The sequence below is a fragment of the Malus domestica genome, chromosome 01 (assembly GCF_042453785.1).
Source record: "Malus domestica chromosome 01, GDT2T_hap1".
Lineage (NCBI taxonomy): Eukaryota > Viridiplantae > Streptophyta > Magnoliopsida > Rosales > Rosaceae > Malus > Malus domestica.
The window spans coordinates 17323644-17350068 of record NC_091661.1 but is presented as its reverse complement, the minus strand read 5'-3'; the positions used below and the strand labels follow the sequence as shown (position 1 = coordinate 17350068).

Sequence of the window (26425 nt, the reverse complement as noted above, 5' to 3'; positions counted from 1 at the left end):
ATAAGGAGTTAAAAGTAGGGAGTTTTAACGAAACATTTTTGATATTGTTCACTTTTAACGAAAATGACATTTTTACTCTAAAAAGTCACTCATGGTATTATTCAGCTTACAATACCTTTTTGTCATTTTGATTAAAACTCAAAATTTTTAAGTTATTTTCCTTAGTTTTCCTTTAAAAATAACCCAAGTGTATAATTATAATTTTTTTTCCCTAAATTACAACCAAATTTTACCAATATTGCATGCCAAGGAAACTAAAAAAAAGTAGTCCCTTGTTATATTTTTCCTAATCAAGAATCGCTAATAGGTACAGATGGATATCGTGCACGTAGATCTTTATCTATATAAAAAGGTGAGCAAAATAAACGTGTATTGTCATCTCTTGACCGATGCATGCCAAAGAAACGGAAAGAGTAACCCCTTGTCACGTATTTACTGACTAACAACAAGTAATATGTACATAAAGACACCACACACGTAAATCTATATCTATATAAAACCTGCAAGCAACAAATATGATACAAAAGGTATTGTGAAATTATAAAATTATAACATCATCAATGGACCATGGAGATGCCAATTTCCTTGTAATGCTAGAAGTCCTTAAAAATTATGAATGTGTTACACTTTGGTCCGTTAACATGATCTTTGAAAGTTCTATATACCAATATTTCCGTCATGTGCTCCGCGTTAAGCCTTACTGTTGCATCCTTTTGATTGTGGATTTTAAGACTAAAAATTATCAATTCAAGTGTTAAATGGTCTAAAAGATTACAAAAATAGGGCACAAAACACATTCGAAGGACCATGAACTACAAAATTAAGCATGGTTATAATTTCAGCAACACACGTTCAAATAGGGTTTGCAGAAATACAAATATCATGGGTTGACCACTGGGATGCCAATGCGACTATACCACACAGTTTTACACCTTTGCCCCCGCTGCCCACTTATGGACAGTCATAAAATATCTAAACCGAACAGTTAAATAAAACGAAACAAAAAAAAGCAAAAAAACGTAAAGAAAAAATTTAAATAAAAACCCTAAAACATCAGCTAAAATGGATATCAAATTATCAACAGTCCCACCTCATACCGACACGTAGCACAACCCAATCCCGGTATCGGATGCCGTGCCACCTCATCAATCTTATCATCAGATTCCATTTCAGCCGTCCGTTCTGTTGACTCGAACCCAATTTCCTCCAATATCCCACGCACACGTACACTCATCCAACACTTGCCCGTGGGCCATTCGTGCTCGCCACTTGCTCCCCCCGAGCGCGGCTCGCCAATATTTCAACCCACGCGCCACCTCCCTCCCCCATGATCCTGCTACCACAAAAGACTTTGGGTGTTTCTATGTGCTCGAAACACCGAGTGCAACACCACGTGTCATTATAAGTAATGAAATATTTATGTTGAAAAATTAACAATTGAAAAATAAAACTTTCTTTCACTTATATGCTATCCATTGTCCGTATTCAGTCGCAATGAAAAATCTCTCGTTGGTAAGGGAAATGACCAGACGACCCACTTTAATTTACTGTGGGGGCGTGTCCAGAGAAGCCGGTTCCGTCATTATCTTCATTTTTTAAATATTATTTTTGGACAATACCGTGACGTGTAATAGCGGCAGGCTTTCCTTTCAGGCGCAGTACCAACCCACCTCTCGCCTCCGTAAATAGCACCAAACCTAGGGTTAAAATGGTAAAAGCGTACTATAAATCGAAAATGTATAAAATACGAGGGGCCGAGAAGGCAACAGAAAAGTTAATAACAAAACCCTGATTATATCGAGTACTGTGAGATCTGCGCAAACAAAAAAAACCCTCTCACCCCCGATAGCCTCCACAGTCCAAGAAAACCCTCGAGAAAGTGAGAGAAAAAAATTTCCCGGCAGCCAAACACTCCCTTCTGGGTTTCTCTCCATCTGTCTTTCCCTCCCAGATACGATCTTTGTTTATTCTTTCGGAGCTTTTTTTGTTTTTTCTGTCGAAGAAGAAAGATGCGGATCAGGAAGAACGCCAAGGTCTCTCCCCTTCTGTTCACCTCGCATGCTCCAGCTGCTGGGGACCTCCATCCGCACGTGTGCCAGCTCAACCGGAACCCCTGGGATGTTATTCCTTTGGGACCGGAGTCCGACCAGGTCAGTTAAATCTGTTTGTCTTCGAGCTCGATAATTTTATCCATTTTCGTTTTCTTTAAATTTCTGGGTAGATCTGCGAAGCCCCTCTTAAGCCCTTGAGCTCATGGTAATTAATTTCTGTTTTCCTACCTGCATTTCTGGAGCTAGGGTTTTCTTTATTGTCTTGGTTTTGTTGGTTTTTCCCCTAACATTAGGGTTCGTCATAAACCCTAAAATTTCCTGTTTTCTTCGTGTATTTAGTGTCTAATGCTCGATTAGGGAAATGGGTTTCCTTCCTTTTGTGATATTTCGAGGGGGAAATGTGAGTTTTTGATGGGTTTTTGTTGTTTCGGGTGGCTATTTGTATGTAGTGGGAGGTCGAAGAGAGCTTTTACGGTGGGAGCTTCGGTGATTCAATCGGAGCTGTCGAGAGGTAAGCCTCTCCTTCTCGTCGATTCGATTCGTTTTTCTCCTATTTCGTTCGATATTATTATTATTTCAAGCATTAGGGTTTTTCTGTTTCCTTTCGTTTTTATTCTCTCCCCTCTCTTAATTATATTATTATTCAAAATCTCTCGCGGCGCCTCCCTGAAATGTTGCTGTGTTACGATCTTACGAAACGCAGCGTGGCGTCAATGAGGGATGCCACGGAGGAAAGACGCTTGGAAATGATAGAAGAGCCCGTGGCGGAGGATGTCGAATTCGAAAAGGATTCGAATAAGGCGGAGGGCGAGATGGAGGTGGAAGAAGGGAGAATGGGCAGCATGTGCTGCCAACGGAACGACGGCCGTGGGTGGCAATGCAAGAAAAAAGCCAAGCAAGGGCAGTCCTTCTGCAACCACCACCTCTCCCTACTTCGATCGAACTACATTGTCAAGGCCAACGGGAATGGAAACAGTAGGGATAATGGAATTAATCACAACATTTCTTCGAGTAAGGCTCCTGCCGCGGTGAGTGGGGTGGTTCAGCTGGAAAATGGGGGCCGCCGCCGCCGGAAGAAGGCGAAGAAGGAATCCGCCTCTAACCCCTACGAGTTCTATTACTATTCGGGGTTTGGCCCGTGTCGGAACCGGAAGAGAGGCTGCGATAAAGAAAGGGAAGAGACCAAGGTCGTGGGTGAAATTGCTACTAATACCAGCTCTGCTACTACTTCTCCTCCTCCTCCTCCTCCTCATGAGAGCGGTCCTCGCTCACCCTTGTCTCCAATTGCGAATGGGGAATTCAATTATGACGACGAGGATGATGATGATGAGCTCGACGGCAGCGGCGAGAGCGGGAGGAGGCGGATGAGGAAGCCGGTGAAGGAAAGATCGCTCAAGTCCCTGATGTGAGGCAGCTGAAGGAATTCAGTGGATTATCGTGTTCTAGTTTCGGAGGAGGAGGGTGTTAGGGTTAAGAAATTTTAGAGGTAATTTTGTGTCACAGAATGTAGTGTTTTCTCGCGGGTGACCCTAGTGTGCCTCTCCTGAACATGACAGAAACGAGAGGGCTATCGTTAGGGTGTGAGTGACATGTACCGAAAAGATTGTGTGAGCCCATGTTCAAAATTGTAAGGGTAGTTTCGTAATTTAATAGCTGCGTTGTTATTCTCCTCTCTCTCTAGAGTTAGGGGTATGGTGATGTGGCTGAATGGAAGATGCTTGATCAAAAAATTAAAAAAATTAATTAGTTTTAAATGTTATGGCAAATTATATCCATGCAACATGGACTTTGTTGGGGTCCACAACTTTGAGTTCGACACGTGGCAGTGTAGTTGGAGAGCGGCCCATTCAGTTAAAGAGTTCACAGTATTCACATGATTTTTTATTTTTTTAATAAAAAAGTCCTTGACCTTGATTAATTAATGTTGAGGTGATTAAATCTTAATCTCCTTCTCTAATCTAATGACGCACGTAATTATATATAATAGTTGTAGGGTGCTATCTTTTGCAACGACAAGGAGGGACGCGCATGCATTACTAATTTTACCATATTCGGGTCGGCAAATGCTCACTACAAGTTTACAACATTTACCAAAACAAGAAACCTTGATCGAACCCTATCTAAGTAGCTAGTGAAATGAAATAGTATTTTCTTGTATCGTTGTTAGACGCAAAACATAATGCATACATACATGAAATGTTCAGAAAGAACATGATCTAGTGACAGAACAAGTCTAGAAATCAATGAGTTTTTTACCGATTATATTTGCGGATTTCATGTTCAATTCTTACAGATCGTGTTTGTAGAACTTTGTAATATAGTTTTGTTGGAAAATTCTTTGAACTCATAATATTCTAGCAAAAGTGTGCCCACTCGATGTTGCGGGTGTTTTTAAAACCTTACAAAACATCCAAAAAATTCTATATACATGTACAACTATAGTAGATGTTCAACGGTGGGTTTTACAACCCTATTTACACATATTTACAACGATGTTTACAATTCTGTTTTCACTCATTGGTCAAAAGATATTATTTATATGCACAAAAGTCAAAATATCAATCAAATAAAAATGTCTAAAATCGAATACAAATTTGTAAATCGAGCCTCCGCACGTGGAGAGGTTATTTTTCTATTAAATTTTCCTATATTTGGCTAAAAGGTCATATAAACACACTCATAAATTTTACATTTTTATAATCAAGTAGCAAGTAAAATTACAAACTTGTAGCAACCAGAGAGAAAGAAAAAAATTAAGATGTAGAAATATCCTCAAACATATTATATGAAAGCTAACCGTTTATGTTTGTAAAGCAAACTGCTGCATGAGCGGCAGCCACTTGAACAAATTGAAAGTACTTTAGTCTCTATTTCTTATTACAATAAATACATTAACACTTCAAAAAAGTAAATCTTTTTTTATCTTTTTGGGAAACTGATAAGAACAAAGGTAGCAAATTACAAAACTTGTGTATTTATTATTTCTTGAAGTATTGTTATATTATCTATTCCAATTTTCTAGGCAGCCAAACATTGCCAATCTCAATCACAAATGAACAAAGCTATGACATAAGGTAAGTTTATGGTAACATATACTCAACCTAAATAATTTGAAAACTATTTATATAAAAACAAAAGTAATTAACACTAATTAAAACTTATTTCGTGTTATTTCAATAAAAGTTAATATAAAAAAGTCTTCATTGAATTGCCTTTCCTTGAAGAATGTCTGCAGAACGTTCCTCTTCTGCAACTTTACTCATGACAATTCAAGAACAAAAAAAAAAAAACAAAAAAAAAAAAGCAATCAAAACCCATAAATGAAAACTGCCAAATGTGCACCATACGTATTCTCTTTTTAACTTGACAATCGTTACGTTACATGCGCAATGTGCACCATTTACAAAATTAAATGAAAAATAAAAAATATCAACAAACTTTAGCACAATGCTACTTTTCTTTTCAAAATTAGACTGTTTATTCACAGAATGGGGTACTTAAGTCCCACACCTATCTCAACAATTATGAGAGAAACATAATATGCGTCAACTTCGGTGTGATTTCCACTTCACAACATGAACACTAAGGTTCCATATCTCCTACCGTGTAATCAGAGGTATTGGAGTGGAATTGGAACATGGAAGTTCCAACTCACTGTGCATTTCATTAACATTATAAGGTACTACCTTCATAAAATGAGAAACTATTTAATACTTAAGTCCACAGGCAAGCTCTAAGAATTTTCCCAAGTTAGAAGAGATATAGCGATCCAATCAAACAATCCATAATTATTGACAAAATCAGAGACATATAACAGATTTCTTAAGCTAAATGAGTTGAATATTAATGTCAAGATGATGCAATCAACAATCGCCTATGCAACAATTCTGATGCAAAATTGCACTAATTTAGAAGACTAGAAACAAAAATTAGGAAAACGAATGACAATAAATTTAGAAAAATTGAGTTCGTTTTTACATAACAAAAACTATAAACGTTGGAACAATGAAGGAAAAGGGTACTTACATGTTCCTTGTCCAAAATCGTTAGTGCATTGTTAAGGGCAGCTATTAAAACCTAAAAAATTCCCAAAGGTGCAAAACTTAATGCCAAGACCCATTACTAAACATAGAGGAACTATAACCATAAAAGAGAACTCGAAAGCAAAATATCATGATTACAAATAAAAAAAGAACAGATATAAAACAAAAAGGAATCTGGTTTGTAAGTATGTGGATTCTTCACTATAATTTAAACACCATATATATGCTGACACTTACTGTTTGATTAACAGTATGTAGTATTGTTGGGAATAATAGAATGAAAAAGATTACATATACACTTTTAAGCCAAATATTCTAATGGGTTGGGCAATGACCACGCATTAAATTGACAACTCAAATAATGTTATATTATTTGCAATACACAACAGGAGATCTATGAGAATGTAATTATTATTGTCTATAATATAAGTGGCTTTTGATTAATGAGTGCACTTTATAAATTCAGTATGCTTGTGGTTGAGTTCATAGTATACTCAAGTCAGGTTCGTGTTCATTTGACATAAATGATGTCAAAACTCGCAACAAGTTTTCATCGTCTAATTGGGTTTGTGTTGATTTGATAAGGTTGAGTTCATGTTTGATGCATGTTGATTACGAAATCGCATATGACTATCATATATGAATGATTGTTGAAACTACAAAATTATAATTTACAATTGCAAAACATTGTGTATTGTAAACTGAGATGTTAAATATTGTGGAGCAATATTGCAATACACAATGACTAATGTGAACTACTACAATACAAAATTATACCAAGATTAGATTTCTAAGACTTCGATTATGGGTCAAGATTCATGGAGAAGAAATATGTCTTCATGTTCCCATCACAACCCTCTACATCAAAGTCTTATAATCAATTCATGAAGGCTGTGAAGAACGCATTAATTAACAGAAAATAATTGCAATGTGCATAAGGACTGTTATTTTCAAGATTTTGTCCATCAAGCCTAAATTTATAAAAGAAAAAAATAAACAAAATAAAATAAATACCAGATAAATTATCATCTCGTTTCTAGTCCCAGAAAATCAGTACATTAGCATTTCCTGCAAAACCCCAAAATTAGAAAATTAGTATATTAACATCGTACCACACCCCAAATTTCTAGTCAAGGGAATATTAATACAACCTCTGTAAAACATATTCAAAAAATACGAAAATAAAAAAAAATTACATACAATAAATATGAAAAAAAATAGATAATAATTAATAAACGAATTCGTAAAATTACAAAAGACATCTGAGATGGGGAATTTAAATACATAATTCAAATAAAATGAGGAAAAGGAAAATCCAAAAATTTGAAGCAAATGTTTACATGCAATAGATCTAGAAGCTACCTGATGTGATAAGAAATCGATTGAGATCAACCTTGAGGCCAGCCGTTGCCGGAATCGTCGAAATCATTGTCATCTGCCATTGTGACCCATTAGTCACGGAGGGAAGAGCGGGTGGAAAGAGAGAAAGGAAGGAGAAGAGCGGGGAGTCGAAGTCATAGTCGAGGATGAGCGGGAGGGAAGATAGATAAGGAAGAAGAAGAAAAAAAATAAAGTGTACATATATTTTCTGAGACAGTGGCAAAATAAGTAATAACACAAACTTGGCAAGGCCAAAACGGGAAGCACACTGAAATCCAATGCAAAACTGTGAATAATTCAAAATCATCTAATTGATAAATAGTGCAATTCAGCCTTTGCAAATGAGAAAAGAAAACGTTGGATTCATATTGTTTTTTTTTTTAAGACAGTTTGGCATTTATGTTGTAAATATGTGAATCATAATTGTTGATTATGTGCATATAGTTATGTCTACATGTGCGGCCATCTTTATTATGTAGCAACATCACTTACATACTTATATAGCTACAAGTTATCATTAGTTAGATTTGCCTGATCCTTCGAATTTCATTTTTATTTTATTTTTTTGTAAAATATCTCTAATAAAAAAATAATTTACACAGAAGAAATGAGCAGCTCTAGAAAATACCTACAAATATGTTGATCTCATTCCTTCTTACCTTTTTCATTACTATTTCAATCTTACCCTCATAAATTTAGAAAGAAAAAAAAAACATGCCTAACCACCCACCGTATTCACCAACATTTAATTCTTCGAATATATCTTTGTTTTTATTTATTAAAAGATCTTTAAAAAATGATTTACGCAAAAAATAGAGGTAACTTGAACATTTATTGTTAATCTTATAATAGTGGTATCATGTTGGGATTTTGAAGATAGGCGAACTAGAATATCAGTTTTGCTTCTTTTGAAAATAACTACTAAGGGCAATTGTGAAAAATACATGCAAGCATTTGAATCTCACTTTATCACAAGGAGCTTAACTGTGAGCATCTTGTCCCTTTATTCGGAAAAATAAAATATAAAAAATTCAATGGTATCTCTATTTTGACTCATTAAAGTAAAAATTATTGACATATTATTTTCCTCGCAAAAAGGTCTCTCATTTATGATTGTGTTTGTATGAATCACTCACTTGCAAGTTTACGATTGAGCAATATGATTATAACAGTTTAATGTAGTAACAGTTGCAAATGTTACACGATACACTTTGTTGATAGCTTATGTTACATAGTGATTTATTATTAGTTTGGTTAGAGCTTTCTTGAGCGTGCCAGAAATAGAATAAATAGTAGATAGAATTTATGGGTTTAAGCTTAATGATTTGTGAGATTTTATTCATAATACGTAAGTGTAACTACGCTGTAAAAGTGTAGCAGCATATTTGTGGAATTGACATGCATCAATTTTTTTAATCCTTATTAGCTAGGAGTCCTAATACTTTTTTGTAATTTGATAGAATAAAAGGCAATGAATCTAATTGATAAGTCAAAGTTTTCTTACTAGGTATGTGACACTTGATAGTCACGCTACATTATTGCATTGAAAATTCAATAACAGTGTAAAAATCAAAATTTGTAAAAGAAAAAGGTTAAGAAGTGTTGAATTGTCTTGAGGTCAATAAACAACGAGATGTGATCCTATTTTGATGGTTTTCTCATTTCAGCTCATGGACCTATGTTACACTGATCATTCATAATGTAACTTCAAGTACACCTCCACTTACCAAAATATGAACTTCATAATTATGAATTTTATAGATTTTAAGGCTCAATGCGATGTTGTTACTGTTGCGAGTTAGAGAATTGGAAATAACATGGTGGAAAGACAGTTTATTATGTTGGGATTGAGAACAGATATAAGGAGATGATATGACAAAAATGCTCTTTGAAAAGGGCACATTAAGAGTGTCTTTATACGAACAATATGACTAATTTAACATCTATTGCATTTTAGCACAAAATAAATGTTATGCTATTAAAATGAATAAAAAAAATCTAAATACACTCTAAATCACTTTTACCGTATATATCTCAAAATTATTTATCTTCTTCAACTCTCAAAACCAATCTCACCCTCCATTGCAAAACTGAACTCAAACCAATGAAACTACAAACATGTTGATTGAAAAAAAAAAAATTGGTGAATTGGATATGAATTCAATGCTTTAAAAGCTTCACGTGAAGTAAGACTTCATAGTTTTCATTGTTTTAGTGATTTCAACAACATTGGCATGCCTATAGCTGCATTGACACACCCCGACCAAGATCAAGGCATGCTGGCCGTCACGTGAGAGTGACGTAGCCATGTGCACAGTGCGGAAGCAATAATGATAGGAAATATACGAATAATTAAAAATCGAATTACTAGAGTGCACTACTCAACAGGAAGTGATAGGAGTTAGTTACAAAAGTAAACACTCCTAATCAGAGCATAATAAGTCTAGGTGCAGTCTAGTAGGACAAGTACTAGTTATACAGTACCAAGAATGTCCTACTATTATTTAGATAGGTCAGAAATGTCGACATCCTCAAGCCACCAACAACAATCTTACTTAAAACCTCGAGGGGCACAAAACAGAAAACGTGAGTGGGCAAAAACAAATGTTTTACAAAACAATTTCATTTATCAACATAACTAACCCTTCGCTGTAAAACATGTATAATTTTTCCCATAATCGAGATATAAGCATATACACAAATATATATATGCAATCATATCAATTCAATTCATGTTTCACATAATCATGTCCATATGTATGCCATGCCAATATATAACAGAGTAAGCAAATCAGGTAAGAATAATTTCATAGAAATATAACATGTGAGCTGGAACCCCTATGGTAGTCTGTACGGCTGAATTCATAGCTCAAAAGTTACTCTAGCCAGAGTCACTACTATGACATATACGACAATATACTGCACAAGAGTCGGAACCAAACAAAAAGGTCTATACAACAATAATGGGTGTAATACAATCATGCTCAACACTACTCTTACATAATAGTTGTATGATAATTCACTAGTTACTTACGAGTCGGAACCATAAATAAGGTCTGTATGACAAGATTGTGCACCTAAATTGGATCCAATATGAGCATATGGTGCGGGAGATGACATAATAAACAGGCATGTGCCATATCTATGGCTAAATCACAATCACCCTAAATGCAGTTTTATGAGCTCAACATTATTCAATCACTTATCGCATCATCGATGATTCACATAACCAAACACAACTTACCTGAGCTTACATGAGCGTCCACAGCACCACATTGACATATATAAAGCATCACATACCAAATCATGTATGAATTATAAACTTATATGCATGGCATTTATGGCATACTATTATTTAAACACATATTTCTGGGAAAATATCAAGTATATAAATATATACTGAAAACCAAAAGCCCACTCACTGGTAAGTCGAAGGGTCGTAGCCCCCGAGTCACCCTTGGATACGCTCGTCCTCGGGATAAGTCTCACCTATATGCGAATTAACTATAAAAACGTTATTTTAAAGTACATAGGCAAAATTAGCTAATAACTTTTCATACATAGCTCAAAATGGGTATATGAATATACCACAGTGACCTACACAACCTCAGGATCATCCCCAAATTTTCAGATTAATTTTTGGACCCTTCACGCGCCACCATGCGCCGGCGAGTGCACGGTAAGACGCGCCACCACACGCAGGGAATCCGTAGGATTCCCTAACTGCCGTTAGGAATTTTCCTCTGAATATTCCATTAAAACCCAACGGTAACCGTCCAAACTAACTGACAGCGTCAGAATATTCCATCAGACTTGACGGAATATTCTGTCGTCTCCTACCTCAGAACTCCGGCGACCGTAGCCGTCACCGAAAACTAGGAAAGACTTCTAACCGTCTATTCTCACTCATTTTTCAACCATTTTCTTCGAAATTTGAACCAAATGAAAGCTTAAAGTGAGAAGAATGGCGTTATACCTATTTGAAGCTTCAAATCTCATGAAATCACATTGGAGCAAGCTCGAAAATCCCGTGACCTCTGCAACTCTTCGTATCTAGGCTTCCCGACGTCCAAATTCTTCAAACGAACTACCCCGAGCCTCTTTGGGACCTCCAAAAGCTCTCTATGAGCTTAAAATTCCTTGAAACACAAGGTTTTACGTGCGCATGAACAGTGCACAAATTAAAGGTTAGGTTTCACGGGGTTTTCAAAGGTTTCAGGTTCTAAAACCTGTACCAATGGATTCCTAAGGTCACAAGGAACACGAAGATACTTACATTGGTTTCGATCTTCAAGATTTGAGGTGGTTTCTGGGTTGTCCTTACGAAAATGCCGAGAGGGAGATAGAGAGAGAAGGTAAGTGGGTATATGTGGTCCAAAAGCCACCAATCACAACTAAAAGAACACTTAGTTCTAATTGGGTCCAATAATAGAGGAATATAGCTAATTGGTCCACAATCTTAAGTCTAAACCACAACATCCCATAATACTTATCAACGTCCAAGGGTATTTAGGTAATTTTATGCCGTCGATAAATAAATAACACACATCTCTGGGACGGGCTGTGACATGCGTTATGAATGATATCCCTTGAAAAAATTATGGTTGGTGATGAGAATCACACATCTAACCACCCTTAGTCATATCTGATCACAAAAATCCGAAGATGTGAATAGCAGGGAGTGTAAAAAATAAATATAAAAACATAAATATGTATTTGCACCTAAGATGTGAAGAGTGGAGGTGTGAGGGTATTACGAGAAAGTATGTGGGGTTGGATTAAGATAAATTTTAATTTAAAAAAAAAAGTAAAATGGGAGTGTGTTAAGTTGTGAGGTGGGAATTCAATAATATGTGGTGTGCTAATAAAACAAGCATTTTCTATTTTGAAAATTAATATTGAAATTCTAAAGGTAATATTGAAATTCTAAAGGTAAAATGGGAGTGTGTTAAGTTGTAAGGGTTCGAGTCCCAGTAGAAACCTTTTTGGGCCTTTTTTTGAACTACATTAATTTTTTCTTTTCTCTTTAATATTTGTAGTTTAATTTATTTTATTTTTTTGGTGAAGATATTTGTAGTTTAATTTCTATCATTATAAAATATAACTTTTTATGATAAATTTATGATTAGGAATATCATAATTAATTAAAATCCTTAAAAGTTTAAAGATAAAATGTCACATCCCGGCCTAGGCCCCCACCACATCCCGGGCTCGACTCTGCCATAGCACAATATTGTCCGCTTTGGACCCCGACCACACTTCTATCAGAGCCAATCCCCTGCTGGAAGTGTGCCGATGAGGACGTCGGACCCTAAGGGGGGTGGATTGTAAGATCCCACATTGCCCAGGGGTGAGGATCATGTAAGCCTTATATGTATATTCCTATCTTTACCTAGTATGAGGTCTTTTGGGAGCTCACTGGCTTCAGGTTCCGTAAGAACTTCGAAGTTAAGCGAGTTCGCACGAGAGCAATCCTAGGATGGGTGACCCACTGGGAAGTTCTCGTGTGAGTTCCCAGAAACAAAACCATGAAGGCGTGGTCGGGGCCCAAAGCGGACAATATCGTGCTACGGTGGAGTCGAGTCTGGGATGTGGTGGGGGCCCGGGGTGGGTTGTGACATAAAATCTTTAAAACCTCCATTTACCCACCGGGAAGTTCTCGTGTGAGTTCCAAAAACAAAACCGTGAGGGTGTGGTCGGAGCCCAAAGTCGACAATATCGTGCTACGATGGATTTGAGCCCGGGATGTGGTGGGGGCCCGGGTCGGGTTGTGGCATAAAATCTTTAATACCCCCATTTCCATATATGATATCATTTAATCGAATACATGTCATTCATTTATTCTTTGGTCAACTTTTAAGGATCGTCTAATTTTCATTCTATTTGAAAACCATTTAGTCATCCATATATATATATATATATATATATATATATATATATATATATATATATATATATATTAAATATAATACAACTTTGCTCACAACACTAAAGTGGAGGGCGTGGTCGAGACCCAAAGTCGACAATATCATGCTATGATGGAGTTGAGCCCGAGATGTGGTGGGGGCCCGGGTCGGGTTGTGACATAAAATCTTTAATACCCCCATTTCCATATATGATATCATTTAATCGAATACATGTCATTCATTTATTCTTTGGTCAACTTTTAAGGATCGTCTAATTTTCATTCTATTTGAAGACCATTTAGTCATCTATATATATATATATATATATATATATATATATATATTAAATATAATACAACTTTGCTCACAACACTAAAGTGGAGGTGAGCAGGTGATGCTCATCCCTTATTGATTACCGTTAAATTAATTTGGTTTAATTGATTTAATACACAAATCTTGAATTCTAACTAATCTAACGACAATCAACCGAGTGGGGGTTAGAATCATCCTCACTTTAGGGAGTGAGAAAAAATGCAATAAAAAAAACTAACAGTTCATTATAAGATGCGACAATATCATAACCAATGATCTGTTTAACTAGTTCATAATAAAGAGCATGAGTTGTTCTGATTATAATATATGTACGGTGATATGATATGCCACCACACCATGCTTTTTGTATTTAAAAAGTAAGGAGTTTCAAACTCAAAAACATAAGGAATGCATATACATAGCCACCAAACCATGCTTCTTTTTTATTTAATTTCTTTTGCGTTTATATCAATTTATACACACAAAAAAGATAAAATATAAAATATACAAGAAAATATAGCAACCAAAATTTAGACCTTGTAAGGGTCTCTGTTTGAGTCTTGCACATGGCCTCCAAAATCTTAGGACCGGCCTGGGTTTAACCATGTGGGGGTAGGATGGGCATAACGGGGTTAAACCTGCCAAAGAGGATTACATTTTGTAGTAATTTTGAGTTATTGTTCAAGTAAAGGTAATCACAACAATATTTGAAATCAGCTTTTTCAACCGTTACAATTTTGCAAAACAAAACAAAACATTGACATATTATTTTTCTTGCAAATAGATTCCTCATTTAAAATTCCATCATTATGTGTCATTGACAGTTGTTATTATAACTGTAAAAATTGTAAATATGGTACGATACACTTTGCCCGTAACTTTGTACAATATGTGCAAGTGACACGCAATTTACACTAGAGAAATAAACTCATATTAAAATGAATATATTTTTACAAAAGTGAAGATTTTTTTCTTGTTAATAAGATAATGTTACTAGGATTAACAACCAAATGAATGATAATGTTACTAGCATGATTTAAGATTATTCATTTACTTCAAATATTTAACTTTTCCTTTATAAAGAAATCCCTCATAAACCAATTAAAGCAATTGAATTCACATAATAAAATCGGTCTTTATAGAATTTACATTAAGAATAGAGAAAATAATATTTAATAAACAATTGATTGAATCACATTATTACTAGCTTATTGTGAGGCCAAGCCCACCCCTCCCTTAATGTAGATAAAAAAAAATCATTTGACAACTAATTTAATCACATTATTATTTGCGTGTAAAATACTTTTTTATAAACGGCATTACACGCATTTTAAGATATTTTGAACGTGTTTAAAAATAGAGAAAATAATATTTAATAAACAACTGATTGACTTACATTATTGCTAGTTCATTATGAGGCTAAGCCCACCCATCTCCCCCTTGGTGTAGATAATATGTTTTGTTAAAAAAAAAAATTATTTGACAGCTAATTTAATCACATTATTATCCGTGTGCGAAATACTTTTTTATAATCGGCATTACACGCATTTTAAGATGTTTTAAACGTGTTTTAAAATAGAGAAATTGAATCATATTATTGCTAACCTATTGTGAGGTATTAATTAAAAAAAACAGCACAAAAAAACTATGCCGCTAATTCAAACAAATTATACACTCCACTTTAATAAATGTTTCACATAAACTATAACAATTTTTCATAGTATCTCTGGATCCAAAAAGAATAGATAACTGTGACTTATCCCCAGTTATCGCATTTTTTACGAAAAAAATATAAATGAATCTTGAAAATACACATAAGGTTCTTTCTCGGAAGAGGATCCTCCTCGGATCCACTTTGTGAGGATCCTAGGATCCCTACATTATAACCGTTTATTGTACATAATACGGTCAATTTTCTTCAGATACGATTTACGTTTAATTTTAAATTAAAAAAATTAAATAATTTTTTATCGTACGATACACGATGAACGGTTAAAATGAAATCCAATTCCCACAAAGCGGATGGAATCCAATTCCTTCTTTCCCTGGCTAAAGTTAAGTAAATAAATAAAAAATCTAACAAAACAGCAGAAGCCATGGATGATGACTGGCACATGTCAAAGGCGTCAGACTCACAAATCCTGTCCGAAAAAAAAAACCATTTAAAAATCCACGGGTAGTGACTAATCAAAATCATTTAAATAACTTTAATAAACAAATAAACCCATTTATCTTTGTAGTTTTTCTGTTCCATGAATCAGAAGCTACCATGGCTTCGAATTCGATTCTTTGTTGCTCTTCCCATTTAAATCCCAGCCTATTCGTCGTCGTTTTCTGCTTATTCGTCCACTGCTATTCGTATGGCGAACAGGGGCCGTACAACAGCTTCACTGTCTCCAGCTTCAGCTACCCGCCAACCACAATTGGACCCTCTGGATTTCGATATATTAGAGGTGAACGATTAGCTTTTTGATAACCTTTGAAGCATTTGATTGATTGGTTCGGTCTTTATATTGCATGGAGAGGATTATGGGGGTGTAATATTTGATGGGGTCGTAATCAAAATGTTGAATTTTTCTTCTGTTGTTTTTCGTTGGAATTCTGTAAAGTACATCGACATAGGTTTTCTTGTTGTTGAATTATGCTATAATTCTAAGTTTTGACGATTTTGATTTGGTTTGGTCTGAAAGTTGCTAGCTTTATCTGTGATCATGTTTGAAAGTTCTTGACATGGGATTGGTTGATTCACAAGCAAGCAGATTTTCAGTATTTTGTATTTTATTTCGATTATCGTGTGTAATGAGTGATTTTTTTAAGATTGTAATTTTGATTTATATTCAGAATTGTATATCTAATGGTTAGTTATGCAATTCCTAACTGGTTTTGCTGTTTTGCCTTGTTCTAGTTGAAATGCCACCATGGTTCTCGTCGATAGCAATGAATTCGAACGTGGAACTTGTAAGTATGCTTACCAAGGTTCAAATTTTCCGCTTTTTCTTTTGTCAACAATGTCTTAGTAATTTGAGGTGGAAACTGGAAAGGTATACCTTGTACTTGCCCGAGAGCTGATTCCCAAATGAAAGTGGTTATCTGAATTTGTGATTGCTTTCCTTTCCATAAGAAACAAGCCTGTAAATCAAAACTATAGTTGAATACATTATGATTACTCTGCATCCTTGCTAATGATTCAAATTATTTTCAGGCTGCTGGAGACATAGAAAAGGTTCCTAAAGTTGAGTTACCATTGATTTGCTTCCGAGCTGGTAGCCTCCCACTGCCGTATGTTAACACTTCTCTAGTGAATTCAGGTATATGTCACTCAGCTTTAGATGAACTGACTAAATTGAAGTGTCGGTAAAATAATATTACTCCGTAGTCTCTAGCCACATGTGTACTTTGTGTTTCTGTTCTATCTGATGCTTTGTCCCCTGTAGTTTTACGTTTCTGATCAACATGCATGTCAAAAGTATTCCACAAGATTTTGACTTGACAGATACCTTAGGAGTGTCAGGACTGCCGAGTCTGCCTTGATTAGTTTCCTTCTCTTCGGATAAGCGTTAAGTATCCCCAACAAATCTGACTGCTGGGCCATTTTGTCAAAAGTGCTTTTCAACTATTACTTAACATGAATTTATCCGTGTGTGTGGTTAATCAAGGACAAGTACAACTGGTATACACAAGCAATTTGTTTCACGTTTTTTTGCATAAACACATTTAGTTTTTCAGTTGCCCTTATTTTATATTACTTTGAATTCTATTTGAACAATGATTCATCATAGCATTGAATGAATTTACTGATATAGCAGTTCTCGCTCCCCTCTACAATGGTTCCTATAAGGGAATACAAGCTCTTCAGAGTTCACAGCAGTGCTATCCTATGCAAAAGAATTTTACACTCAAGTTGACAAATGAGCAGGTCTATCATCAAACCTTTTACTTATTTTTGTACACTTTTGGAGAGGGAAAGTTTGCTTTGAGAATATTTTCATGTTTTTCTGAACAAAATTTTATATTCTATATACCAAAGAAAAGTTTATATACAGTGTCTAATGGAATTGTAATTCAGATTTCTCCAGGAGTTTGGTATTTCGGTCTTTTCAATGGAATTGGACCTACAAGGACACAATCAAAGATGGTATGTTCTATTATCATTTACATTTTATAGTTCTTGTGTTGATTTGCTCTGCTGTTTGGGAATGCTGTTATTCATGCACCTGAAACCATTAGTTCCCTGTTTACTGTATGCGATGAAGTTTTGTTGTTCATACCTCACTTCAAAACATACATATATATTTATATAAATTTCTTTTCCGTCGAAGGGTCTTAATGCACTAATAATGGATAACATTGCAGATTAATCGCGCCCCATCACACTAATAAGGGATAGTAGCCTCTTGAAGTTTACATTCATTTGAATTCTTAATTGAGGCTACTATGCTGACATTGCAGATTAATCGCGCCCCATCATACTCATTCAGTGCCAATATCACTGTGGAAGGATGTACGACCCTAACCATGTGGGGCCCAGACTGCAATCAGACAATTAACACACTTTCATGTGCTCAATCTAACAGTTACAGTGCTGCAGACAATTCTTCAGAAGCTGGTTTGTATAACCAAACAATTGAATATGTAATTTCATGTAAAAACAATTTTGGCACTTGTCATGGAGATGGTGAGCCCAAATTCTACTCTTTGGATGTAGTGGGAGTATCACACGAGTTGAAAATTTTGGCGAAGGATGTTTGGTTAAATGTAACATCTTCAGATAACACCAAGAATGTTAGTGATATTAATTTAATGTTTTATGCACGGCATGGTGCATTACCTACAGAAACTGTGCATGACTATTCCAGTAATATAAACAAATCCTCATTGGTCATTCAATTTCCAAAGGTCGGTCGCTGGTATGTTACTGTTTTACCTCTCAACGTTTCAAAAGAGCTTGAAGGGAGTCTGGATACTGACACAAAAGTTTGTTATTCCTTGGAATCAAAACTGCTTGAATGTCCGGAGGGCAAGGCCGGAGCAAATTGTACATGGGAAATGTACACCCTTCAGGTGGGCTTGCTGATAAATGTGTTTCTGCTTATGAAAGTTCTTGAAAGTATTAATTTCTTCAAAGTAGTAGATTATTTGTTTAATTTCCATATTGATATTGTTAATACTTGTATGCATTAGTGGTGAAGATTAAAACGTTAAGTATATATTTTGAAGTAAGTTTGCACTGACGGGTATAAGAAGGGCGTGCTAGCAGAATATTTTAAGAATTGACTTGTAGTGGCCTAAAAATGCAGAAACAATAGCGATTAAAGAAAGATTCTGAGATCAAGGTGGATGTACTTATTAGATGGATGTTCTTATTTTCTGTAGTATTTAATTTTATTCTTGATGCTTCAAGAAACTTATTGGCAGGAATAATTTTGTTGACAAGCTGAGAATGGTTGTCTGCAGACATCACTGAGGAAAGGTTCAAGCTACTTTGAATACTACTATTTACTCATCAGTGAAAAAGTACCTCCTGAGTCAGCCAATTTTCCTCTTGATCGTCTTTTAACCAACTCCTCGCATGGCGGACAACCAGAAGAAACATGGACTTACTTTGTGATGGACATTCCCCGTGGAGCAGCTGGAGGACATATGCACATTCGATTAAACTCTGATGACAAGGTTAACTATGAAGTATATGCTAGATACGGTGGATTACCATCTCTTGCTAGCTGGGACTATTTTTATTCGAACAGGACAAGCAGTAGCCATGGCTCCATGTTTTTTAACTTATATAATTCAAGTGAAGACAAGGTCGATTTTTACATTTTGTACATTAGAGAAGGAACTTGGGGTTTTGGTCTAAAGCATCTCATCACCACCAGTGATGCTTCGAAAGTTCCGACTATCATGTCTGTTTCCCTTGAAAGATGCCCGAGAAGGTGCTCTTCACATGGAAAATGCGAAACTGCGTTGGATGCTAGTGGATTGGCATCATACAGGTTTTTGTTTAATCCTTCCCCTTAGGATTTCTTATCTACTGTGTTCTTAAGTTTCCTTTTTTGGAACACCTATGTTTTAATTTCTTGATCAGGAAGATAGCTGACACCTTATTGCGATCAGTATAGTTTTCTAATTTTAATTTTTTTTATCAGCTTCTGCTCATGTGATCCAGATCATGGTGGCTTTGACTGTAGCATTGAACTTGTAACACCTCATGGTATGTGTTATTTCAGCGGTGAACTTATACAAAATTGTTCTCTATGCTGTTGGTCTTTTTTATTTCTGGAGTTCAAAATTTGCTAATTTAGTCTTTTTTATTGAATAAGGTTCGTTTGTCATGGAGCCGGTAATATAAATTTTCTTCCAGGAAGCAAATTGAAATAGAAAGTGTCAGGGAAAAATCTGCAAAAATTGAGTCTGCTAGTTTGAAGAAATAAAATGTAGATGATCAAATTGCATCATTTAATGAAAAAGATGTTTTTGGAAACAATATAAACTTGTCTAAGTACATACTGTATCTACTTAGTTTGGATGACATAGGCCCTGAATCTGATATAGTTAGTTTGAAGTGGTTTTCTACAAAGTTATTGTTTACGTTGCAAACTATCCAAGATTGATTATTATGCTCTACAGTTGTTCTCTTACTTATTTCCCTCATGAAAATTGGCATAGGGCACGTATGGCAATCCATTTTTCTTATTGCGTCAAATGCTGCAGCAGCACTTCCTGCATTTTGGGCCCTTCGACAGAAGGTAATCCTCTTATAACTTAACTTTGATTCACAATAACTAGACTTCTTCAAACATAATGTAATAATATATTACTAGTTGAAGTTTGCGACAGTACTCTCCGTAAGATTATCCTAAGTGGACACTAAACTGATGCCATGTTGGTTTGACTCAATTCTGAAATTTAGACAATTTTCATTATCCAACCGGAAACCTTTTTTTTGCTTTTAACAAGTTGATCATAAACTCCGCCTGTGTAAGTGGTCCCAAGCCCGGATAAAAGAGGAGGGGGAGTGTGTCAGGTAGTCGACAGCTGGCACTCCTATCTTACGTCGAATCCTTGGATGCGATCATACCAGCTCACATGCACCGGATTCCATCCAAACTCCGAAGTTAAACGAGTTTGGGCAAGAGTAGTACTAGGATGGGTGACCGCCTAGGAAGTCCTTATGTTGCATCCCCCCACAGCAGACCCCACCTGGTGGGAAAAGGCTTTGTTGTGTTGTGTTGTGTTGTGTTGTAACAAGTTGATCATAATATCTGTTTACAGGCATTGGCAGAGTGGGTGATATTTACATCTAGTGGAATTGCAAGCGGAATATATCATGCATGTGATGTGGGAACCTGGTGTCCTCTGGCTTTTGGTGTCTTACAGGTACACTTCTTTGTCTCTTTTCCTTAAAGAAATAACTAATGGTCGAAACTTTTGTTGCAATAAGGAATGAGAACGCGATATGCAAGTAGTGGCAAAAGCCTGGACCCATTTGAAGTTGACAAATCCGTGGTATCGCGTAACTAAGCAGTTATATACTGCATTAAATCTGTATGATGAATTAGTTATCTCGAATTTTCAGTTCATGGACGTCTGGCTTTCTTTCATGGCCGTAGGGAGCACATTTGTGTACCTAGGCACAGTTGAGGACGATCTTAAGAGAGCATTACACACAGCCGTTGCACTTCTTACTGCACTCATGGTTTATACTAAGGCCAGAAGGTATCTTGAGTTGATGGACACAGTTTCAGTGCATTTTAAATCTGGACTTGGTTTTTTAGTACTTGCGTCATGCATCTAACCATGTTGAAATTTGCAGGCCGGGGAATATTATTCTAGTTATAGTAATTGGAACCATTGCTCTTCTTATTGGGTGGCTGATAGAATTGTCAACCAAGTTTAGGTCATTTTCATTTTCGACCAGATTCTCCTTAAATATGCTTGAGAGGTGGGTATCCTTGGAACGGTACGATGTTATTTTAAGTTTGCAAACCCTATTTGAATATAATAGCCCTAGTAGATAAGTTGAGGGTAGCCCGTTAACTTTTGTGGTAACATATATATGTTGGAGTTTATATATATGCTTATCCATTCCATTTCCTTTTCTAAAATACCAACGGATTACGCAGACTCCAAGCTGTTAACGGATGGCTCAAGAATCTCATTAAGACAACTTTTAGAAGATTTCGCTGGGGTTTTATACTTGCAGGTTTAGTAGCATTAGCCATTGCAGCAAGTAGCTGGGTACTGGAAACCAATGAAAGCTACTGGATTTGGCACAGGTATAGTTATATCATGAAAATCTTCCTCCTCTCTCTCTCTCTCTCTCTCTCTCTCTCTCTCTCTCTCTCTCTCTCTCTCTCTCTCTCTCTCATGATTGGTGCATAAAATGATCTGCAGCATTTGGCACATGACAATATATACATCTTCCTTCTTCTTCCTATGCTCAAAAGAAAGTCCTGCAAGTACGGTAGATACTGAGAATCAGATACCACCGACTGGAGCCTATGAATTGACTCGACAAGATTCATTTTCAAGAGGTGAGTAACGAGAAGAGTAGTACGGGAAATTTTGCAGGGTTAAGGTTATAAGAAAAAGAGATTTTTTTTTTTTTTTTTTTTTTTTTTTTACTGCCAAGAGAGAATGTTTTGGGAGATGGGAGGTTTGTGAATATCTTACTGGATAGATAGGAAGTATTATGAGTTGGAGAAAGATGAGAAAGTTATTGAAGGGCCTTGGTGGAAACTAAAGTAGGGACTGAGTGATTTCTAACCAAGTACAGACTGAGTAACGCTAAATCAACTGGTCATGTACCCTTTGTAATTGTAATCATAATATGTTCGTATATCTAATAAGGAATACACTCATGTCGAATGCAGTATACTCCCAGAACAATTAACATACAGATAAAATTTCGACAGACCAAAATACAATATTGTTCCCCTCCTCCAGATCCGTTCTTCAAGAAATTACTTGGCTTTCCTACTCAAATTGTGCATGCACATTTACTGTGTAGTTCTTTTTTACAAAACGCAACGCTCTTCGTGTTCTATCTCCGATAAAACCATATTATCTTCACATTCCATGGGAGCCCGAAGATCGTTATTTTGCCACTCTTCTCATGCTCAAGTACTACGGCTAGAAAATGAACAGAAGTCTGAAGCTAGTACCTCTTTGTAATCCTTACGGATGCTCCAGAGGATCTCCGCGCACCTCCTCATGCTAGGCCGGTTCTGTCTGCGTGGAGCCAAGCATTGTAACGCTAGTTCAAGAATCTTTTCGATGGCTAGATTACTTGCTGCTGTCCGTTCTAACCTCGGGTCCAAAATCGAAAGAGCATCTCCATTGGTAAACTTCTTCATAGCCTGCAAAACCAACCCAAGTCATGCACTAAATTCCCATGTAAACTAGCTCAAGAGAGGAGAAGTTCTTACCCATTTTGCAGTTATTCGTTCCTTGGTTTCCCGTTTAGGTTCAATCGGACGCCTGCCTGTAACTAGCTCAACCAGGAGCACACCAAATGAGTAGACATCACTCTTCTCCGTGAGTTGATAGGTTCTCAGGTACTCAGGGTCCAAGTAGCCAGCGGTTCCTTTAACTTGAGTAGAAACATGGGTGGCACCTGAGTCGCTATCAGCAGCAAGCCTAGCAAAACCAAAATCAGCTACCTTGGCCCTGAAGTTTTCCGTTAAGAGAATGTTGGACGACTTTATGTCTCTATGAATAATCGGATGATCTGCCAAGGAAGCCGAAGCATGGTCTGGTTAGTTCCGTCACAAAAATTCTACAACTCTCAGAGAACTAAAACTGGAGATTTACCTGTGTACATATGCAGATAGGTGACGGCATGAGCCACTTCAATTGCAATGTCCAGCCGCGCTGCAAGGTCAAGAATCTCACCATGCAAACCTGCATTACGCCTTGTATCACATCTCAGGCACTCAAGGTGATGCATTGAGGAGCCAAGGTGCACAGATACACGCTCATTCGAGCTCACATGCACACACAGCACACAGAAAGGAAGAGAGCAAAAGAGAGAGTAACACAAATAGAACTTACAATCCAAATGTTGCCTGAGGGTTCCATTAGGAACATACTCGACAACAACAATCTTTTCATCTTCATGCTCCAAGTACCCGTAGAACTTGACCAAACTCAAATGCTCCACCTGCGCCAGCATTTGAATCTCGCTTCGGAATTCCACTCCCAAATGCTTGTCATATACACTCTGCAAACAAAAATACCCACGTCCTCAGTTAATACTATATCGCACCGCGGTTTTAGCCCTATAACACACTTGTACCGGACCTTTTTAGCGCGTTTGACTGCAACAAAGGTCCCGTCTTCGAGTCTCCCCTTATAAACCGTCCCAAAACCACCTTGTCCAATCTTGCAAGAGGGAGAGAAGCTCTTTGTGGCCTTGTTTATCTCTTCCATGGTGAACTTTACACTCCCGGGCTCACTCTCATGCCTTGAGTTATTGGGATTGGAGTAGATGCCTCGATTTGAACTGCATCTTCTCTCTCTCCCATCTCTCGAAGCATCCGAAAATACTACAAAATCAACTTAGTTGATCAGTCTACCTCATTAAACAGACAAACTAATTTGTTTTAATCATTTTTTCTCTTCTTAAAAATATGAATAAAAAATAACAGAGAAGAAAACAAATGGCAGCCATTAGATACATTATACAAACTTTTCGTTGGTTTTCCTAAGGATTAAATAAAAAAAGTCGGAAAATTTATTCATAACCGCGGGTTGCTTCTGTAATGGCTAAAAGTGTTTTCCACAACAAAAGTTGCTTCTAACGACGTTTAGTTTAGTAGAAATCTTAAAAGTACTTGTGGATCGTAAAAACGCTTAGCTCTTCCGAAGAGCACTGGGGTTTTCAAAAAGAATTTCTAACATGTTTATAAGAAAAGAAGTACAAGTAAGTTCTAACATGTTTACATGAATTTCTAAAATTCCATCTCTACGAAATATCTCTACAGTTTTTACCAGACTCAGCTTAAATTCTTGAAAAGAAAAAGTTACGGAAATGGAATTACCGGAGGGAGCTCTGAACTCTTCAGAACCCGCGAAGCTTACGGAGCTCTTGGTCTCCGGCGGAGTGAAGCACGAGACGAAGGCTCCGGCGACGGAGCGGGCGGCAACAGCGACCACGCTCCGGCCAGAGCTGGATTTCGGTCCGGTTGAGGAGTCGGAGTAGGACGAGCTAGGAGAGTAGGGGATCCGGTCCGGGGTGCTCCGCGGGTCGGACGTAAGGCTACGGCGTCGGTACGATGGGGTTCGCCTCATTTCAGAGAAAGAGAGAGGGTACCGGAGAGATGGGACGTAGACGTAGAAATGGCGGGTAGTTGTAAGCTGTGGAAAGTTAAGAGAGAGAGAGAGAGAGAGAGAGAGAGAGAGAGAGGAGAGAAGACTTTGATTTTTCAAAAGATGAGCGAGGCTAACGTGCGCCGTTGTAGTCCAGGACTCAAGCGTGTCAAAGAGTAGGACCAGGTGCAAAATAGTTGGGTTTCATTTTCGGTGCAAGATTTTCAATTAAAATCTTTTTATCACTCTACTCTAAAAATGTAAAAACTATGAGAAAGATTCGTAGTTCAAGTAATCAAACATGTATTATCTTTGCTTGAGATTTTATCTTCGATTTCTTTCGTCTATTATCGCTTGATAAGTTAATTGAAAACGACATTAGATATAACATTTCAACTTTTTTTAGTTTAATGTCATTTTTAATAAGTTATTCAATGCGTTTATTTTCACTTTATTTTAAAATTTTGATCTTCCTAACATTATCTTTTTACTTTATAGAGACACGAGATTGATTGTAACTTTTATATTTGTTGGTTGGTTGTAACTTTTATGACTTCTCTTATCTCTAAATTCAAAAGGTTAGGGACTTTTTCCTAAAAGAAATTATATTTGTTGGTTGGTTGTAACTTTTATGACTTCTCTTAATCCATCTATGATCATTCTGGTATTTATGTAAGCGAAAAACGAACATAATGAACAATGAGTGTTACGTCTTATAACAAATATTATCTTCGTTTTTAAATTGACAGAATGACCCATTGTGTTTGATTTGCATCTTATTGTTTATTTATCAAAGGGCATTGTTATTGGCACTCCAAAAATCTCATTCTACACTTCAAATTTTCTATATTTGGAAAGAAAAATACACTTGTGAGGAATGTAGAATGAGATTTTTAGAGTGATAATAACACTTCCCTTATCAAATTACAAACAATGAAAAAACCGTCACCAACTCCATACTAAAAATGTGCAAGTGAAATTAACCTTGTGTTTTGAATATTTTCCTATTAATATCCATTTCTTTATCACAAGATTTTAATAAGATTTCGTCGACTTTTTGGTTTCAGTTTGAAGAAGTGAATGTGAAAACATTGGACCGACAGATCCTACCCTTTGTAACATGTCTAAGAAACATGCCCTGCCGTGTTCTTTTGGTAGCTCAAACATGCCTGTCTCCATTCTTTAGCGTGAGTGACATGTATAATTTGTGCACACCTCCTACCAAACAAAATTGCAACACCATAATTGATGTGATGTAAAAAAAGTTGAGATTAAACCATAAAATCAATTGATAATATATAGGAAGTACTTCAACTACTTATAAGCATATTTAAGGTTCTTTCTCTCATCGATGTGAGATTCATTCTCAACAATGCCTCTCACGTGTAGCGAATTTTCAAGCCTAATATATGGGCAACACAATTCG

The 26425-nt window shown here is 36.4% G+C and overlaps 3 protein-coding genes and 1 non-coding gene across 4 annotated transcripts; 3 read left to right on the top strand and 1 right to left on the bottom strand.

The window, feature by feature from the left end:
* The first annotated feature begins 1788 nt into the window (after positions 1-1788).
* Positions 1789-3715, top strand: LOC114822734 (uncharacterized). Its single transcript, XM_029097806.2, has 3 exons — positions 1789-2150; positions 2501-2562; positions 2755-3715. Exons 1-3 carry the CDS (start codon positions 2010-2012, stop codon positions 3458-3460), a joined length of 909 nt encoding a protein of 302 aa, XP_028953639.1. The 5' UTR covers positions 1789-2009; the 3' UTR covers positions 3461-3715.
* Positions 3716-15883: 12168 nt separating this feature from the next.
* On the top strand, positions 15884-22561 carry LOC114822626 (uncharacterized). Its single transcript, XM_029097573.2, has 16 exons — positions 15884-16145; positions 16598-16650; positions 16895-17000; positions 17496-17608; positions 17759-17827; positions 18142-18298; positions 18398-18474; positions 18589-18753; positions 19147-19682; positions 19836-19900; positions 20356-20435; positions 20962-21066; positions 21266-21405; positions 21503-21649; positions 21813-21965; positions 22084-22561. Exons 1-16 carry the CDS (start codon positions 15962-15964, stop codon positions 22229-22231), a joined length of 2298 nt encoding a protein of 765 aa, XP_028953406.1. The 5' UTR covers positions 15884-15961; the 3' UTR covers positions 22232-22561.
* LOC114826806 (5S ribosomal RNA) lies at positions 20754-20872 on the top strand. Its single transcript, XR_003775834.1, has one exon. It is a non-coding gene; the product is annotated as a 5S ribosomal RNA (ribosomal RNA).
* On the bottom strand, positions 22472-25112 carry LOC114822721 (calmodulin-binding receptor-like cytoplasmic kinase 2). Its single transcript, XM_070823862.1, has 6 exons — positions 24732-25112; positions 23992-24236; positions 23743-23911; positions 23503-23592; positions 23118-23419; positions 22472-23048 (listed from the first exon to the last, which is right to left on the bottom strand). Exons 1-6 carry the CDS (start codon positions 24979-24981, stop codon positions 22809-22811), a joined length of 1296 nt encoding a protein of 431 aa, XP_070679963.1. The 5' UTR covers positions 24982-25112; the 3' UTR covers positions 22472-22808.
* Positions 25113-26425: the final 1313 nt, after the last annotated feature.

Excerpts from the sequence above, each read along its gene's own strand:
- LOC114822734 (XM_029097806.2), top strand. The coding sequence starts at position 2,010 with ATGCGGATCAGGAAGAACGCCAAGGTCTCTCCCCTTCTGTTCACCTCG. Across the intron at positions 2,151-2,500 it reads TGGGACCGGAGTCCGACCAG|TGGGAGGTCGAAGAGAGCTT; the intron begins GTCAGTTAAATC and ends ATTTGTATGTAG. Across the intron at positions 2,563-2,754 it reads TCAATCGGAGCTGTCGAGAG|CGTGGCGTCAATGAGGGATG; the intron begins GTAAGCCTCTCC and ends TACGAAACGCAG.
- LOC114822626 (XM_029097573.2), top strand. The coding sequence starts at position 15,962 with ATGGCTTCGAATTCGATTCTTTGTTGCTCTTCCCATTTAAATCCCAGC. Across the intron at positions 17,609-17,758 it reads TCAAGTTGACAAATGAGCAG|ATTTCTCCAGGAGTTTGGTA; the intron begins GTCTATCATCAA and ends ATTGTAATTCAG. Across the intron at positions 18,754-19,146 it reads GGGAAATGTACACCCTTCAG|ACATCACTGAGGAAAGGTTC; the intron begins GTGGGCTTGCTG and ends GGTTGTCTGCAG.
- LOC114822721 (XM_070823862.1), bottom strand. The coding sequence starts at position 24,981 with ATGAGGCGAACCCCATCGTACCGACGCCGTAGCCTTACGTCCGACCCG. Across the intron at positions 23,420-23,502 it reads CTATCTGCATATGTACACAG|ATCATCCGATTATTCATAGA; the intron begins GTAAATCTCCAG and ends CTTCCTTGGCAG. Across the intron at positions 23,049-23,117 it reads AACGAATAACTGCAAAATGG|GCTATGAAGAAGTTTACCAA; the intron begins GTAAGAACTTCT and ends TTGGTTTTGCAG.